The 17,052-nt window shown below is 40.5% G+C and overlaps 1 protein-coding gene across 1 annotated transcript in view; it reads left to right on the forward strand.

Moving 5' to 3' along the window:
• The window catches only part of LOC102687092 (arf-GAP with dual PH domain-containing protein 1), a 49,815-nt gene that overhangs the window by 25,448 nt on the left and 7,315 nt on the right, over positions 1 to 17,052 (forward strand). Inside the window, exons 5-7 of the mRNA XM_006636995.3 lie at positions 9,412 to 9,524; positions 10,795 to 10,941; positions 16,446 to 16,529. Of these exons, the coding sequence (XP_006637058.2) occupies positions 9,412 to 9,524; positions 10,795 to 10,941; positions 16,446 to 16,529 (344 nt within the window). The remainder of the gene's footprint in view (positions 1 to 9,411; positions 9,525 to 10,794; positions 10,942 to 16,445; positions 16,530 to 17,052) is intronic.

The following is a 17,052-nucleotide window of genomic DNA, read 5'->3' on the forward strand; positions in this document are numbered from 1 at the left end:
AATGCATTGAGCTCCTTCTATTGAGTTATCTTCAGGGCCATAAAGCAGGCAGGGTTTGATCAATGGAGGTTAACTTAATTTTGCTGCTTCCCTCTTGCACATCTTCAGCCTACAAATGTCTTGACCCTAACCCAATAGCTCATCTTAAAAGGATCAATTAAATATCGGTGAAAGAAATGTAAAAAATCTGAATGTCAGATCAATTCACTTCCAAAATAGTTACCTCACCCTGTGTGCTTTTGTGGGATTTGAGTTTGAGTCCATGTTTTTTTTTCCCCCATTTTAAAAAGTAATGTCCAAAAAATGAATTTCCTTCATGTCAATAAAGAAATTACATTTTCAATTAGCCTGGGGTGTCGAGACTGCAGACACAAGAATGCGTAAAGCTTGCTAGTCTCCTTTGAGGCTTGCGGGAAACAAAAGTTAAACGAACAGATTCCAGATGTTGTTCTTGCTGCTTGAAGAGGTTCTTAAACCTTTTGGGATGAAAAGTGTTGTCGGAATGTAAGAATTTAATGTGGCTCATGTGCGCAGGCATCGGCTGCTATTTTGAGTGGTAGAAAGAATAGGTATTAAATAATTTAATTTCTATTTCATAAACAAGGCAGACTATTTATACAAAAATATTGGACGCATTTACTCCTTGTTGACACTAAACAGCACGGGTAAATCCATCCATTGTCTACCCACCTCATCCAGTTCAGGGCCTCAGGGGAGCCAGGGCCTTTCCCAGCAAGCAACAGGCACAGGGCAGGGTACCGCTGAGACAAGATGCCACTCCGCTGCAGGGCACACACAGACACACACACTCAAACCAGAGACAATTTCCCAGGAAGCCAATTAACCTACCGGTAGGTCTTTGGACAGTGAGAGACAAAGCTGGGGCACAGCACCAGATGCAGTAGCTGACAATAAAAAAAACATGATGTTCTGGCATTAGGAAACCTGACAGATATACAGTGCCTTGCGAAAGTATTCGGCCCCCTTGAACTTTTCAACCTTTTGCCACATTTCAGGCTTCAAACATAAAGATATACATTTTTTATTTTATGTGAAGAATCACCAACAAGTGGAACACAATTGTGAAGTGGAACGAAATCTATTGGATTTTTGAAACTTTTTTAACTAATAAAAAAATGAAAAGTGGGGCGTGCAAAATTATTCGGCCCCTTTACTTCCAGTGCAGCAAACTCACTCCAGAAGTTCAGCGAGGATCTCTGAATGATCCAATGTTGTCCTAAATGACTGATGGTGATAAATAGAATCCACCTGTGTGTAATCAAGTCTCTGTATAAATGCACCTGCTCTGTGATAGTCTCAAGGTTCTGTTGAAAGTGCAGAGAGCATCATGAAGACCAAGGAACACACCAGGCAGGTCCGTAATACTGTTGTGGAGAAGTTTAAAGCTGGATTTGGATACAAAAAGATTTCCCAAGCTTCAAACATCCCAAGGAGCACTGTGCAAGCGATCATCTTGAAATGGAAGGAGTATCAGACCACTGCAAATCTACCAAGACCTGGCCGTCCCTCTAAACTTTCAGCTCAGACAAGGAGAAGACTGATCAGAGATGCAGCCAAGAGGCCCATGATCACTCTGGATGAACTGCAGAGAACTACAGCTGAGGTGGGAGAGTCTGTCCATAGGACAACAATCAGTCTTACACTGCACAAATCTGGCCTTTATGGAAGAGTGGCAAGAAGAAAGCCATTTCTCAAAGATATCCATAAAAAGTCTCATCTAAAGTTTGCCACAAGCCACCTGGGAGACACCCCAAACATGTGGAAGAAGGTGCTCTGGTCAGATGAAACCAAAATCGAACTTTTTGGCCACAATGCAAAACGATATGTTTGGCGTAAAAGCAACACAGCTCATCACCCTCAACACACCATCCCCACTGTCAAACGTGGTGGTGGCAGCATCATGGTTTGGGCCTGCTTTTCTTCAGCAGGGACAGGGAAGATGGTTAAAATTGAGGGGAAGATGGATGCAGCCAAATACAGGACCATTCTGGATGAAAACCTGTTGGAGTCTGCAAAAGACCTGAAACTGGGACGGAGATTTATCTTCCAACAAGACAATGATCCCAAACATACAGCAAAATCTACAAAGGAATGGTTCACAAATAAACGTATCCAGGTGTTTGAATGGCCAAGTCAAAATCCAGACCTGAATCCAATCGAGAATCTGTGGAAAGAGCTGAAAACTGCTGTTCACAAACGCTCTCCATCCAACCTCACTGAGCTCGAGCTGTTTTGCAAGGAAGAATGGGCAAGAATTTCAGTCTCTCGATGTGCAAAACTGATAGAGACATACCCCAAGCGACTTGCAGCTGTAATCGCAGCAAAAGGTGGCTCTACAAAGTATTAACGCAAGGGGGCCGAATAATTTTGCACGCCCCACTTTTCATTTTTTTATTAGTTAAAAAAGTTTCAAAAATCCAATAGATTTCGTTCCACTTCACAATTGTGTCCCACTTGTTGGTGATTCTTCACATAAAATAAAAAATGTATATCTTTATGTTTGAAGCCTGAAATGTGGCAAAAGGTTGAAAAGTTCAAGGGGGCCGAATACTTTCGCAAGGCACTGTAAATAACATTTTAGCAAAGCTTTTCAATGTCTGAGCACTTTGAACTACTGAGCAAATGAAATGGACACTTGCTTTTATCGGTCGTTGTCAATTAAATTGTCTTTGGACTGCACCAACAGTTAAAACCCCCTGGTTTTGAAAAAAATAAATAAATAAAATAAGCAGAATCAAATGTATTAGAACAACAAGGGATTTTCCACAGTTTGTGCTTTGCTAGTGACCTTTTCATCTGAAGAATGGCGTTCCCGGCAGTTTTAGCGCGAATGGCTCCGAGGTGGATCATCAAAATGATGGAATCTGACTGAGACTCTCTGACTGAGATGGCCTTTGGCTGTTTATAAGATTCACATTGACTGGAATGCAATGCCAGTGATGGGCCAGAGTTATTAATATTTATAGTGTTCCTCAATTGGTGGGGAGACTTTCTGCAATCGGTCCCTCCCAGCCTGGCAATAAAACTAATTTAGTGAACAAATAGCACTTTGTTGTTCTTTGTTCCCTGCGGTTCATCTCCCCCGCAAAACCCTTAAAAAACGAATTTGTCACAGCATCATGTTGTGGCTGAAGGTGTAGAAAATCATCTCGGTGAATGTCACTGCTTTCCTCCTGAAAGACAACTTTCTTTTTGCCGTATGAGGAACGGGTGATTATTCTGGGATAGCGAGGCTCTAAATGAAGAGAGGGCTGTCCAAAGGAGGGTTAGAAAAACACACTTTATTTCCCAAACGGGCTTTCTCAGCCACATGCCGTTCCAAGTTCATTCCTAAAGGGACAGACGAATTTATTTCCTTACCGCATAAAAGAAACAGATGGTATAACTGTGAGTTTTCCTTCACTGTAGATTATTTTTATGAACAGTGGCTCATTTACTGAAAAAAGCAAGAACTGGTCAGTCTAAAGGAAATCTGAAAACATTATACTGATAAGTAATTCAACAATAGTGTGAAAACGACACATTCTGCTCAAGGATGGCCATGAATTGCTGGAGTTTAAAGCGATAGTTCACAGTTAAGAAATAATGGACTGATTAAATTGGTTTCTGGTTATCCTTACTAGGAATAAGCAAGAATGTATATTCACTGTAATAAAAATCAAAAGGATGTGTGTATATGAAATATATCACTATAAATTATTTATACTGTATATATACCAGTAATACACTACATTACAAAATACATTGTTTATGTATGGACTGTGTACACAAGCACTAAACATTATTTCTGCATGAAAGTGTAATAGTGGGCTCAACTTTAAAATAAATTAATCTTACACTAGGTGGAAATGCGCAAAGCTGTGATGTTTATCCCTGACAGCAACCCTTAAAATCTAATACAAGAAACAATGGCACTCTGTGCACCTTGGGATGAAATTGTTTGCTGTAACAGTGCAGCTGCCTGCATGCCATTTATTTATTATGGATGAGACAAGCAGAGCCTGCTCTAGAAATAGTGTCAGGTTCCTGATGACATCATTATTAAATGAGAAGGAGATTCTGGAGTGTTTCTGGGAACTAATTCTGCTGTCAGTAGACCCCAGGGAATTTGATATGGATAGTATTTTGTAACGTTTACAGTTACTAATAAAAATTTAACAGTCAAGCCGGTGGTTATTTTTTTTCCCTCCAAAGCCACTTTCACAGTGTTTGATTATAATCACATTATGAAGGGCAGCAGTGTGGGGGGCTGTGGCCCAGTGTGAATTACAGATCATCGTGGGGAACATGGTGCCAAGTTGGGGTTGACGCCAGATCATCTGCTTTTCAGGGTGTAAATGTCCTTTGTTTTCTTCTGAAACAGATTTATTTTCAAGCCTTTGCAGTGGAAAGTTTGGTACTGTGTCGGCAGGAGGAGGAATACAATGGAATCCTTCTCTTAATGTATAACTGAGCTGGTTAATAACTTAAATGGACAATCAAGTCTTTTTCTGAGGTGACACAAGGAGGCACGTTGGTAGCAATTGCCCTTGAACTTTTGTTAGCCCCTCTATGGCATTCTTTTAGTGCATGAAACGTAAGCGGTTGATTTTATTATATTTGTATATTTAAATAAAACTATTGTAAGAACATAAGGAAGAGACCATTTGGATCATTTTGCTTGTTTGGTATGTACTGTACAATAGCAGTTAATCCAAATATCTCATTCAGCCATTTTTTTGGGGAAAAATGCTTTTCTGAAGGCTGATCTGTAAGCAAAGCATATTAATCCCATACTGTTTATGCGCAAGAACGCAAAATGTCAAAGTACGCATCACAATACGTGTTTTTCGGCTTCCTGTTAAAAAAAAACTTTCTCTTCAGGTTCTATTAGCAGTATGTGTGAAGTAAATGTCTAAACCTGTCGCTTCAGCATTGGAGGGGAAAGTATTTCCCGACACAATATGGTAAATATTTGCTGATTAATTCCCTAAGTTGATTCCTTCAAAAATTCGACTTTTTGTAGGTTTGGAAGTCAGAGGAAACATTCAGCATCAAGCTAATGCCAGAATCTGAATACATGATCACTTACTGAAACGTCAGTGTGCCTCTATAATAAAACTACATCTCCGTTCCGATGTTGATGACCATCATATTGCCATTCACACTGGGAATACCACGTTTCCTGTACCAGCGGTCAGGGAAAGTTACTTTCGTTTCTGAACTAGCTCGCCGTCTGCCATCTACCCATCCATCCATTTTGCACCGGCTTCATCCAGTTCAGGGTCAGGCACGGTACGTCCTAGAGAAGTGGTTAGAAAATGGGTGATGGATCTGACCGCTGTGCAACCAGCAAGCTTGTAGATTCATTGGATTTTCAGCATCTGGCAGTGGCTGTGCGTGGGTGCTGGGAGAGCTCTGGGTGGTAGTGTCAGCCTGTGACAGCAGTGCACCGGGCTGCACAACCACTTGGCCTGCCTGCTGGCCCTCGGCCCAGTTTCCCAACAGAAGCTGATTCAAGGCAGTGCAGGAAGGGGAGGTGGAGCCTTTGTCCGACAGTTGTGATGGAGTGAGCTGAGAAGAGGGATCTCGCTCGCAAACCTTGCCATAAATGCCACATGCAGGATGTTTTGTGCAATCTTTTTTTTTTGTTCATTGTTCGATTTTGTGTGTTTAAATATTTTGCACCTCCATTTACAATTTCTAATCCATTTATCCAATTCATTGTTGTTGTCGGGGGGGAGCCTATCCCAGCAAGCAGTAGGCATAAGATGGGGTACATCCTGGATGGGGTGTCAGTCTATTGCAGGGCAGACAGACACGCATGCAGACATGCACAGACTCCCACCAAGGCCAGTCTTCACAGAAGCCAAGTATCAGTATGGTAGGGCTGTAGAAGGAAACCCACATGATCATAGGGAAATCATACAAACTCCACACAGACAGCACCAGGAATTGAGACAGCAATGCTTACTAGTGCACCACAATGACACCCATACATTGTGCAGTCAACATCAAATTATTAGGTTCATAACTTTTTAACTTTTATCGGTGTTTAGAAGTGTGTTTCATGCTGTGCCACATTTGTAAGGTTTCTTGAAATAAAAACTTTTAAACAATGCAGTGTCAAACTATTCTGGAGAGGCACAGTGCTGCTTACAAATATTAGCTAGGCAATCTTGACGACACCTGGAGAATGTAAGATAATAATTATAAGCAAATAATCCAATTAGGTCACTCAGCTCAGCTGAGAGGAGAATAAAAAGATGCTGATTTTCTGGAACCAAAATTCAAAATGACTGTGCTAAGCTCAAGCATGGAATGGAAATGCATTCCACAAAGCTAAATTACATATATTAGTGTTTTAAAACAGGAAGGGCTGTTTACAATAAATCAGGCTCTCGGAGCTCACAGCATGGACAACTTTGACGTTTTCTTGTGATGGATGGCAAGACAGCTCGACCACTTCCATCATTACTTGATTAATGACAAGCTGAAGCAGGTAGCAATGGCGTCCACTGTCTGTAGAGGAGTCTGCATGTGTCTGTATCAAGAGTGACAATATCTCAACAGTAAAGATTGGATACTGTCCTCCCCAGGTTTATGGCTTTTGCTGGCTAATCATTTGCAGGCTGCCTTAAACTCATGAACATTACATCAGACTTGAAAGTGCCATCTCACCTAGATTGGCTTTGATATCAGCTTAACTGATACCAGTTTCACTTTGACGATTTGCTGAAGACAATCAACTTATTGAATTGAATTTACCATAACTTTATGACAACGGGCACCCAAAGTGGAGAATGAGTGTTTTAAAAGCACCAAAGACAAACAAACCTCAAAAGAAAAAAACGGAGACCATACTTGTACATGCCTCATTATCTTACCAGACAGTAACGCCTTGAATTTTTAATAGTTGATTGATTTTTTTCTTCTTGAAGGCTGAAGGGTTTGCCCCCATGAAATACGGTGAACAACTCATTGACATATAGGTAATGTAAATCTGTGTGGGCCAGAGGCATGAGACTGTAATGCAGATAATGGTATTCCTTAGGACAAATAGACAATGGCTTTTGTGTCTGTCATCAATACCACTAAGTGATCTCACTCCCTTTATAATGGCTGGCCTTATGAAATATTAATGAAGTTGTCTAAGCCTTGACAACATACTTGTGGAAAGAGTCCAGGTTAATCTCTTGTAGCTTCGAGGGTGAAAGAATGTTCCTAAAATTTCTAAACGATACCTTAAAATTATTCGAGAGAACTTCTGTGTGGTCTAAAGCTATTAAAGACCAAAGATCAGTTTAGAAAAGAAAATGGGAAACTGTAAAATGCTGGAGAGCTTATTTTATTGAACGATGTACACAGCAACAGTGTTACATCAGCTTCAATAAACTTTTGTTATACTTCTGTTCAAACCAATTCACAAGAAAAGCCTATTGGAATTTGTACTGTAAGAACCTGATTTTTGTAATAGCTCATTATCTCAGCTCACAAACCCCATGACTGCAAATGAGAATGAGGAACTGGAGTTAGACTCTGCCCTCCAGCATCAACCAGCCCGCCTTACAGCCTCTCACCTCTTGACACATCACACGCAGCACACCCCCACGCTGGATGTTCAGGACTGAATATATTTGTTGGTACATTTCATCATCCTAAATATAGATTGGGTTGTTTTTTTTATAATACCATTGCAATTTCATTATTATCATCATGTAAACATCTCACAGACATCGCACTCACACCTCTTGATTGGCCTCTCTTTTTGTCCCCTGCTCCCGCCTCTCGCTCCTCCTCCCTCCCAGCCTTTGTTCTCCCGCTACATTACCTTTGCCTACTGCCTTGTCTCTCTCACACCTGAAGAAGGCTCCATGGCCGAAACGTTGTGTTTTCTTTCTTCTTTTTTTCAGTATGGAATAAACCTATTACTTGTTCCTTTGCAGCCTACGCATGCTGACGCAGCTACCCACCTGAAAAATCTCACAGACATGATTGAGAAAGGCCATATAAGATTCTGACATTTCTTAATTTGTGAAAAATACAATTCCATACTGAGGCCACAGTGCAATTCTGTTTATGTTGTGGTCCCATATTATAAAATCATGCATGACATTCAGAAAATTCCCAGAAAGCCAACAATACATCCAATCACGCATTGGCTTGATGATCAAAGAATTAATGAAAGCCAGCAAGTTAATTAGTACAAATTAATCTGTGTATATACTTCCTCAGAAGTATATCAGAATTAGTATAATTTTACGTTGAAAATCAGAATTTTATAGGCTGGTGTGTTAGGCCTATTTGGACAGTAACACATAATGTGCAAGAGATAACAAAAAAGTAATGGCAGAAAACGTGACAAACTGATTCTGCATAGTGAGAATGCCCTGCTTCTACAGATCATTCAGATAAAGGTGCTAATTTCAGGCTTCCTTATCTGAATTAGCACAGGATGTGTCTCTGAGGCTGTATTTTCTCTCAGAACCTGAAATGAACAAAAGTCAACCAGCTTCAAAATGGACTCTCCTCTTCTGACTTCACGCTTGCTCCTGAAAGCTGACTAGAATGTGAGAAACCACATCAGCTGTGGTGAGAACTTTGTCAAGCACTTATGAAACAGGTTTTCCCATGACCCTCACCTCCTAAAGTCATGTCGGCATTATTAACTTGACGGGGCCGAGAAAATATTGTGAGAGAGCTGCAGGGTAATACAACTTTATACGGGTTGGTATTTCTGTAATGAACCTGTTCTGAGTGACATTGCAGGTAGGCAAGAATCAAACTCAAGCAAATATTTGAAGCAAAAAGTGGTGGTCGGAGGGTTTAGCCAGGGAGGAGATTGATTTCAGAATTGATTTAGTTTCTCAGAGGGTATCGATCGGTGAGATAATCTGGGGTGAATTATTCATTTCCTTTTACTGGAGAGAGCTCATCCCTGCCAAAGGAGGCAGGCGTGTGCACAGATTTGAGAGGATGTTATTATTATAATTAATTGCGTACTGTGCTGTGCAACTTTTTTTTAATTCATGAAGTACTTGGTGTGGATCCAAAAATAGAAGACAAGATTTATTCTCAGCACTGTAGTTCACTTTTAACATGCAGACAGGTGGGATATAATTTATGTTTTATAGTCTACGCCTTTAAGTTAACTCCAATGTTATGTCACTTCATCAACGTAAAAATATACTACTGCACCTGTAGGGATAATATTTACGATGGATGAATGTCCACTGGGAACAGATTATAGATTAAAATGTCTTTTTTAAAATTAAAATGTAATGTTGTAATGTAAATTGAGATGCCCCTTTATCCAAGATCTAAATATTTTTTTTGCTCAGTGAATGTGCTCTGTTTTTTCTTGTTATGTATGTGTATTTAAATTGAACCCTGCTGTTAATTTCCTTGCAGGATACAGAGAAGGGTTTCTATGGAAACGAGGGAGAGACAATGGACAGTTTTTAAGCAGGAAATTTATTCTGTCTGAGCGCGAGGGAGCCTTGAAGTACTTCAACAAACATGATGTAAGTATGCAAATTGTACAGTGTCAGAGCAGTTTCCATAATGGCAGTTTATCCTTGTTTCACCTTTTTAGCACTAGTCATTGGTAGAAATCCCCCAAAGATGGCAGATTTATCTACCAGCAGACTGATGCAGTTTAATTGTTCCGCAGGGCTGTGCGCCAGTCTCTATTCGAAAAGCAATTTCCACCGTAGTTCTGAAAAATGACATGAAAAAAAAAACTACCAGTGTGGGCTCTGAAATTAGAAACCGAGGTGATTTATTTTACCACCTTGCCTGGCGCTCCAATGAAGTGAACCTGTGAGGAACCTAAAACAAGAATATTATATGAAGGCTATTTCTGTAACTCTCTCTGAGGGTCTAAAAGGTCTAAAAAAGAGATCAGACCAAATTATCAGGGTTCAATACTGTGCCAAACAAGCTATTGTGCGTCTTCAGACGCATGAAGAATAAGCATGCTTAGTTTAAAATATCATGAGATTTTAAGTGATAAAAACAGGAAACCACAGGCAGCAGAAAAAAGAAGGCAGGCTGGTGTTCATGATGTGCTAATAATATTATGTTGTCTGTATAGTGCTAACTGCAAAGCATATCACAATACCTTTTGAACATAAAAGTCATTTGGACTTGTACAGTAGTATACCTCTGACGTCAAGACACAGCGTGAACAACACTAGGCCATGACTACAACTTTGAAGCTTTTCAGTAACAAGACAAGTTATTTAAGTCCTCTTTGTTTGTCTGGTGACTACACGAACCTTCACCATCCACAGTGTGGCATGGTACACCCGCAATAATTTAAATCGTAAATATACTTTTTATTAAGCTCTGTAAGTGAAAAAGCAATTTAGTTAAAGGGGCATGTCAGATCTTGCTCTCTGTCAGTTACTGCTGTCCCCTGTCAAGATGAATTGGAATATTTTACTGGAAAGAGCCTTGTGCTGAACTGTACTGTAGGAGCCGTTCTTGACCCAGTGCCATGTCCTGAGAAAGCCTCGACTGCACAGAATAAGATGGGCCACATTAGATCAACAAGGACAGAGGATTATTTTTTTCATTATATCTCATTTCTTATTCTTTAATGTCTGAACACTAGAAACAGATGAGATGCTTGGCATATGTAGTCTTTTTAGCAGTGTCAGTTAAGTTAATCTGTAGAAGTCGGTACTACTAAACCACCTTAATTTAACATGTTCAGGCTCTGAAGAATAAGGGCGTAAACCTTAACCTTTTACGTCTAACTGTCCTGAGTTTTTCATGTCTCGCATGCAGGCAAGAGAACCAAAGGCCATCATGAAGATTGAAACTCTGAATGCGACGTTTCAGCCCTCAAAAATAGGAAACCCTAATGGCCTGCAGATCACCTACCTGAAGGACAACAGCACTAGGAATATATTTGTTTACCATGAAGATGGAAAGGTAAGATGAGCACCGTGAACGTGCCTGTATGATTGTTTTAAATGAAACCAGAGCAGGGTCTCGGAAGAGCCCCACTCCATTGAGTCTTATAGGTCACAGATTTAAATTGGTTACACCTGTTAGCTATTGCTGAAACCACTGGCCCCTGGGGGCTGAAGAATCCTAAATGATGTTCGAGTGACTGCATTTAACAAATCACCTGTTCGATTGATCACAATGGAATTTTTCTAGATCTTTAGAAATCGAAAATGTAATGGTGAGCTACTACCTCTGTAGGACTGGGGCTCTCCAGGACCAGACCTGAAGGTTCCTGGTCTAGAGGTTCTTCAGAGGCTTCTGATGTCCAGACCTCAAGGGCAGAAATCCACCAGGTTCTGTGGGTCTCCATAAACTATCGGCAACTATACACCTGTTTGCCGGAGGGTTAAATTGGTCCAATTAACCTTTATTTGAGATAATCTGACCCTCTTCCTGATTCATAGTCCCGGCTGGGTTGTTACCATCAGGAACTGCATATAGGGAGATGTCACAAAGGGACAAACAGTAGTAGGACCCAGATTGAAGTGAAAACTTTATCCCGTTCACTATCTGTTAGTTGATAACTTTGTGGAGAGTTTCCATTACGCATAAGCAAGACGCCTCTGACTAATATAGAGAGCCATGGTCACATACCAGGACTACGGTTTATGATTGTTGGTACGTTAAACTCTGATTTCTAAATCAGGGGGTAGAAATCAATTTGTGCCAGGAGTTAGTGTGGATTGATTTGGGGTCACAGCACATGTAGCTCTCCAGATTGTAATGTCCAATGAGTCTAAGTAGCATTTACAGCAGAAGTCCGAATATGTCATTTAAGTACATAAACTGAGCTTTCGGTATATTTTAACCCCACCCCATTTCATCTCCTCTCTCCACAAAAATAAATGCAAACTGTAGAAGTCTATTTTTTTGCTCACAGTGTGATTTGTGGTTTCTGTGTAGAGTTCTGAGCGTTTTGCAATTTTGCAAGAGCCTGGGCAAGACCCACCATCCTCCCTGCACTGCAGGGAACGGCCAGCAGGTGGCGTAGTCTGTACATAGTGATTGTGCAACTGCTGCTTTTTATTCACCTAAACAAGACAGGACTGCAGTGTGCTTCTCAACAGTTTAATACTGCATTGCCTTCAAATTATTAAGAAAGCATGCTTTCTTTCTGTTATAATATTTTAAATGAATTCTATTTGCACATTTGCTGTCCTCTATTTTATGGTTCCCTAGATCACTCATTAGGCTCTGCACAGTCTAGCTCCACATGATCTAAAGGATGATTTGGATGGGTTCTTTGATGAGCGTCGTCCAGCTCTTAACCAGAGATCTGCTGATCATTCTGCAGAAGACCAGGCTCCACACAATGGGAGACAGCGCCTTCTCCACTGCAGTCTAATTTAGATTTGCTTGTCTTCTTTTTATAAATACGATTAAAAATCGAATTTAATTTTACTTGTCCTTTTTGCATGCTTTTCTTTTCCTGCATTAATTGTAGCATGTACTGGTTATTTTGCAGCTCTTTCAATTGGTAAAATACTGGATAGAAAATGGATTCTAAAATAATCCCGCTCCCTGAATATTTTATACTCCAAAGTATGTAAAACCTTTTTTTAAAAGCACAGAATTAGTTAGAAGGATCGGTTTGGGCGATCTTTTATTCTCAGAAATTGTTTATAAGACTTAATCAAATCTTCCCCCAACCCATCATTTACTACATCCGAATGGATTCAATTAAATCTGCCTTTAAATCTTGGATAGAGTCTGATTACTCTTCTTTGAACTTCCTCTGAGGCGGTTATTTTCTATGTGATTACTATGACAGCATACAGTGCTTACTTTAACTACAGTAGATTGAACTTGTTGCTCTCCGTTGACTTGTGTTCTATGTTTTTACTGTGTATTCAGGATGCTGGTATTAATGACTTCAGTGCAGAAGTCTTTTTTGCTACAATGTGATTCCTGGTTTCTATGCATAGAATTATTTTTTTTTGTGATTTGAACGTAGAGTGTACTGTATGCTGGCCTGGGTGCAATCCATAATCCTCCCTGCACAGCAGGAAATGTCCAGCAGGTGGCGTAGCCTGCACAGTGTGATCTTGCAAATACAGTTTTTATGCACCTGTGCAGGACAGGACTGCAGTGTGGCACAGCCTGTATAGAGCAAGCCTGCAAGCTGTGGTTTTCATCCAGTTAAAGGGGATGAGACTGCAGAGTGTTCCTCAGTGGTTAAGTAATGCGTTCACAGCAAGTTCTTAAGATTAAATGTCCTTGTTAATGCACCGGAACAGTGGATCAGTGTTTTGAAGGAGATGTATATAATGGAAAAGATCACATTTTCTCTAAGGTTACAAGCTGAAAGGTTTTGCAAATGCTGGGAAGCCTGGATTGGGTTTGTGGCCCCATCGAGACCTGCTTTTGTTCTGTGAAAGAGGAAGAAACTGTGTTTTGTCCAGACTGTTGGTTATTTGTTGTGTTTTTGCTGATCATATCTCTAGTTGTAAATAGTTCATTATATAAAAAAATAATATAAGCTAAAAAGTAAAAACGAATTATTATTATGTGAATTATTTTACTTTGTATATGTTGTATTTGTAAATTATTTCATGGTTAAATAAAAAGTTTTAAAAATGAGTTGTAGAAAGGCCAGGTGTGTAGAATCTAGCCAGGTCAATGGGGTCATATCCCAAGTGCCATAAAATATAAGAGCATAGAAAAGGTTACCAACAAGAACCCATTTTTCCCAGCCTGACCATCTGGTAGTTGGTAGATAATTCATCCAATGATCTTCATCCAGCTGCTCCTAGAGAGAAGCCAGGGTACCGCCTTCGACCACATGGCTTGGTAGCTTGTTCCTTACTCCCTCAACCCCTTTGTGTAAAGACATTTCTCCTGTTCTTGCTTTTAAATGCACTTTCACACACATTCCATTTTTTTCCCCTCTGAATTGTATTTCAGTTCATTCTGAGAATTTTGAATACTTCTATCAGGTCTCCTTGTAGTGCTCTCTGTTCCAGTCTTGAATGATTCAGGTCCTTCCGCCTGACAGTGTAGGATAGGAGCTTTAATGTCAGCTCTATGGAGAGGATCAATTGTGAATGGTGTTCTATTTAAAATCTGGCCCATCATCAAAAAACACTTTTTTAAAAGACTGGTATACAGTAGGTTAGGAATATTAATAACATGCAGAGCAGGTCTGAAGCTAAAGCTCGTGTGTGTCAGGGCTGTATGCTACCTCCTGATCACGATCACAGAAACAATGCAGCAAACATTTGGGCAAGACGTTCCTGCAGTGTAGGAATGTGAGTCTTTTGAGGAAAACAAATTCAGAAGTGCCGAAAGAGGAAACATATGTTGAAATTCCACATTGTATTGACTTAACAAGATTCTTTTGTGAATCTGTGACAAGTAATGGAAATCAGGGTGTGCATTTTGCACTTGGAAAGGAACTATGGAATATAAAAAAAAACAGTTCGGGCAGAGGAACTCCTGTAAATAGGAAGTTATTAAGCTTTAATATTTTCAACCATTTTTAAACCCAAGTCCCCATCCTTTGAGGCAGGATCCCAGTTTTGATCCTGCAGGGCAGGTTTTTGTGGGTTTTCCAGGTCTGTTCCAAGTAGAAACCGTTTAGAGAACTGTTGCTGCAAACAAAGCAAAAAATGAGCTGATTGAGCCCAGCTGCACTGGAAACTTGCAGAGACACCAGCCCTCCAGGACCAGGGTTAGGGACCCCCACCGTTCAAAGCTTAACTTCCTGATCAGCAGCACAGCTCCAGTCTCTCTACCCCTGAACCGTGTGGGGACGAGGTAGTGATTTCACATGCACAGCAAAACTGATGAGCTGGAGAGCGGGCAGGTTTGTAACCTCCACCTCGTGGTTCATTCAATGTGTTTAATTAAAAATGAGTGTCGCTGTTATTAGTTCATCTGGTGGTTTGATGACACGTGTGTAAAGGGTAAGAGAACCAGTATGTACTGCATGCGCTTTAATGTTGCATGCTGTATGTTGGAGGAATACAGTGTATGTACTGTATGTTTCCTGCCCTAACCTTTGGTAGACACCTGGTGCCATGACAGCAAATGTCATGGGCATTCTTTAGAAGTCTGATCAGGAGACAAAAAAACGCAGGACTTTCAAAAGCTCAACAGCAGAGTAAATCCAAAAGTGATCCAGCACTAAAGCTTTCACCAGAGACAATTACTAACTCTACGAAAAAGACGCCTTCAGGCTGTAGCAAGGAATGTTTTTCACAAGGGCAACTGAAGATGGAGAATCGTAATACCATACTGTTGATGTCTGTGTCTTGGCGTCATGCTCAGAATTATTCAAAAATATATATTTTCACACCGGTGTATCCAATACAGAGTCTTGGGGGAGCTGGAGTCTGTCTCATCAACCTATGGGCAGAAGGCAGGATACACCCTGGAGGGGATGCTAGTCCATTGCAGGGCACAGACACTCACACCAGGGCCAGTTTTCCCAGAAGCTAATTAACCTACCATTGTGTCTTCAGAATGTGGAAGGAATCCCTTGCAAACATGGGCAGAACATGCAAACTCCACACAGACAGCACCCCAGAGATATAACACGGGGCCCCAGCGCCGCGCCGCAGTACTGCTCAACTGTAAACGCTAAAATAAGAAATGTTATATATAAGAGTAGGTTTGTCGTACTTCTGCTTTCTACCAGGGGAAGCAGAGAAAGATCATGACACTTAACAGAGGTTACAAAGGAGGGGAAGTCATTCAGCCTTTTTTTTTTATTTGCACGTTTGGTTTCCTGCAGCAGCTAGAATCAGGTCACAGGCCGCAGTGAACTGGCTCCCACAACAGTTTATCAGATGTGGCCCCGAAATGTGGTCCACAAGAGCACAAATCAAACAGTCTGCTGATGTGAAATCTAGCTTGTATTTAGCATGGTCATTGTACTTGTTGCTGTTTTCTTGTTCTTCATAATGTTGTCGGATCTTTAAAAATGTAGGTTCAGAAGAAGATCCAATAGCAACACCTACAGAAGTGAGGAAATGGCATACCTTGCTGCTCCGGTGGTATTCGTCTTCAGCAGTAGAGGGCGCTACTGGCCTTTATTGATTTAGGAGATAGTGCTGGAGTCGGTGAAGCATGATGGATTTGCTTGTGTTTTGCTCAAAAGGATTCTCACGTAGCACACAAGCCTCTGAAAGGTTGTAGAGTAAGAGTATGAAATTTTAGTTTCGATTTGTATCCTAAGAACAGACCGCTGAGGTCGTTTTTGAACGCATTTTACAGCAATGCAATTGGTTTAGATATTCATGCGTGGTCTGTCTCACTCTTACTAGATTTGCTTCTTTATTATTTTATTTTCAGGGCCTGGCAAGCAAGGTGGGAATAAACAGCAATGAAATTAACTTTTTTTGTCTTTGTCATTGGTCACAGTTTCCTGGTTTCCAGAAATTGTAGCAATCTCCTGACTCACAGATGTATTTTGTCGTTCCTAGGAAATTACTGACTGGTTTAATGCCATCAGAGCTGCAAGATTCCACTACTTACAGGTGGCTTTTCCGGGAGCTAACGACGCAGATGTGAGTATATGTGCCAGATGTCTGAGTTTTGTTTTTCCTGTTTCAGATTTTTTTAAATTGAACTGAAATTAGAACTAAAGATAAACGTTTTGCTATAACTGAGCAAAGGCAGCTGTTCAGCGGCAAGTTTTTCTTTAATACCTATTATTTGGTGGATCGAGTCATCTGCTTCTGCTCACGTTTGCCATCTAGCGTTGCTCTTGTGTAGATACACGCAAGGATGATTCGGGAAGTTCTGCATCCAACAGCACTGTTTTGTTCTGAATGCTCCATGTAAGACTGCTCTACGCTTTATCTTTATCTAGACCACAGTGAAATGCAAAGTTTAAAGAAAGTATTCAGTACAGATTTTACCAGTAGAAAAGACTAGTCTGATTCAAATAATACAGCATCTTAGTTGTTTTACCCTATGTATAAAGTGATGTCATATAATCATCTCCGTTTTCATGAACCCTTATTAGTAAAAGGAAACAGACAGGATTTTTTGTGAATGAGGAGGGGTTTCTAATTGATTAGTGATCTC

This window comes from Lepisosteus oculatus, chromosome 19 (assembly GCF_040954835.1).
Source record: "Lepisosteus oculatus isolate fLepOcu1 chromosome 19, fLepOcu1.hap2, whole genome shotgun sequence".
In the NCBI taxonomy this organism is placed as follows: domain Eukaryota; kingdom Metazoa; phylum Chordata; class Actinopteri; order Semionotiformes; family Lepisosteidae; genus Lepisosteus; species Lepisosteus oculatus.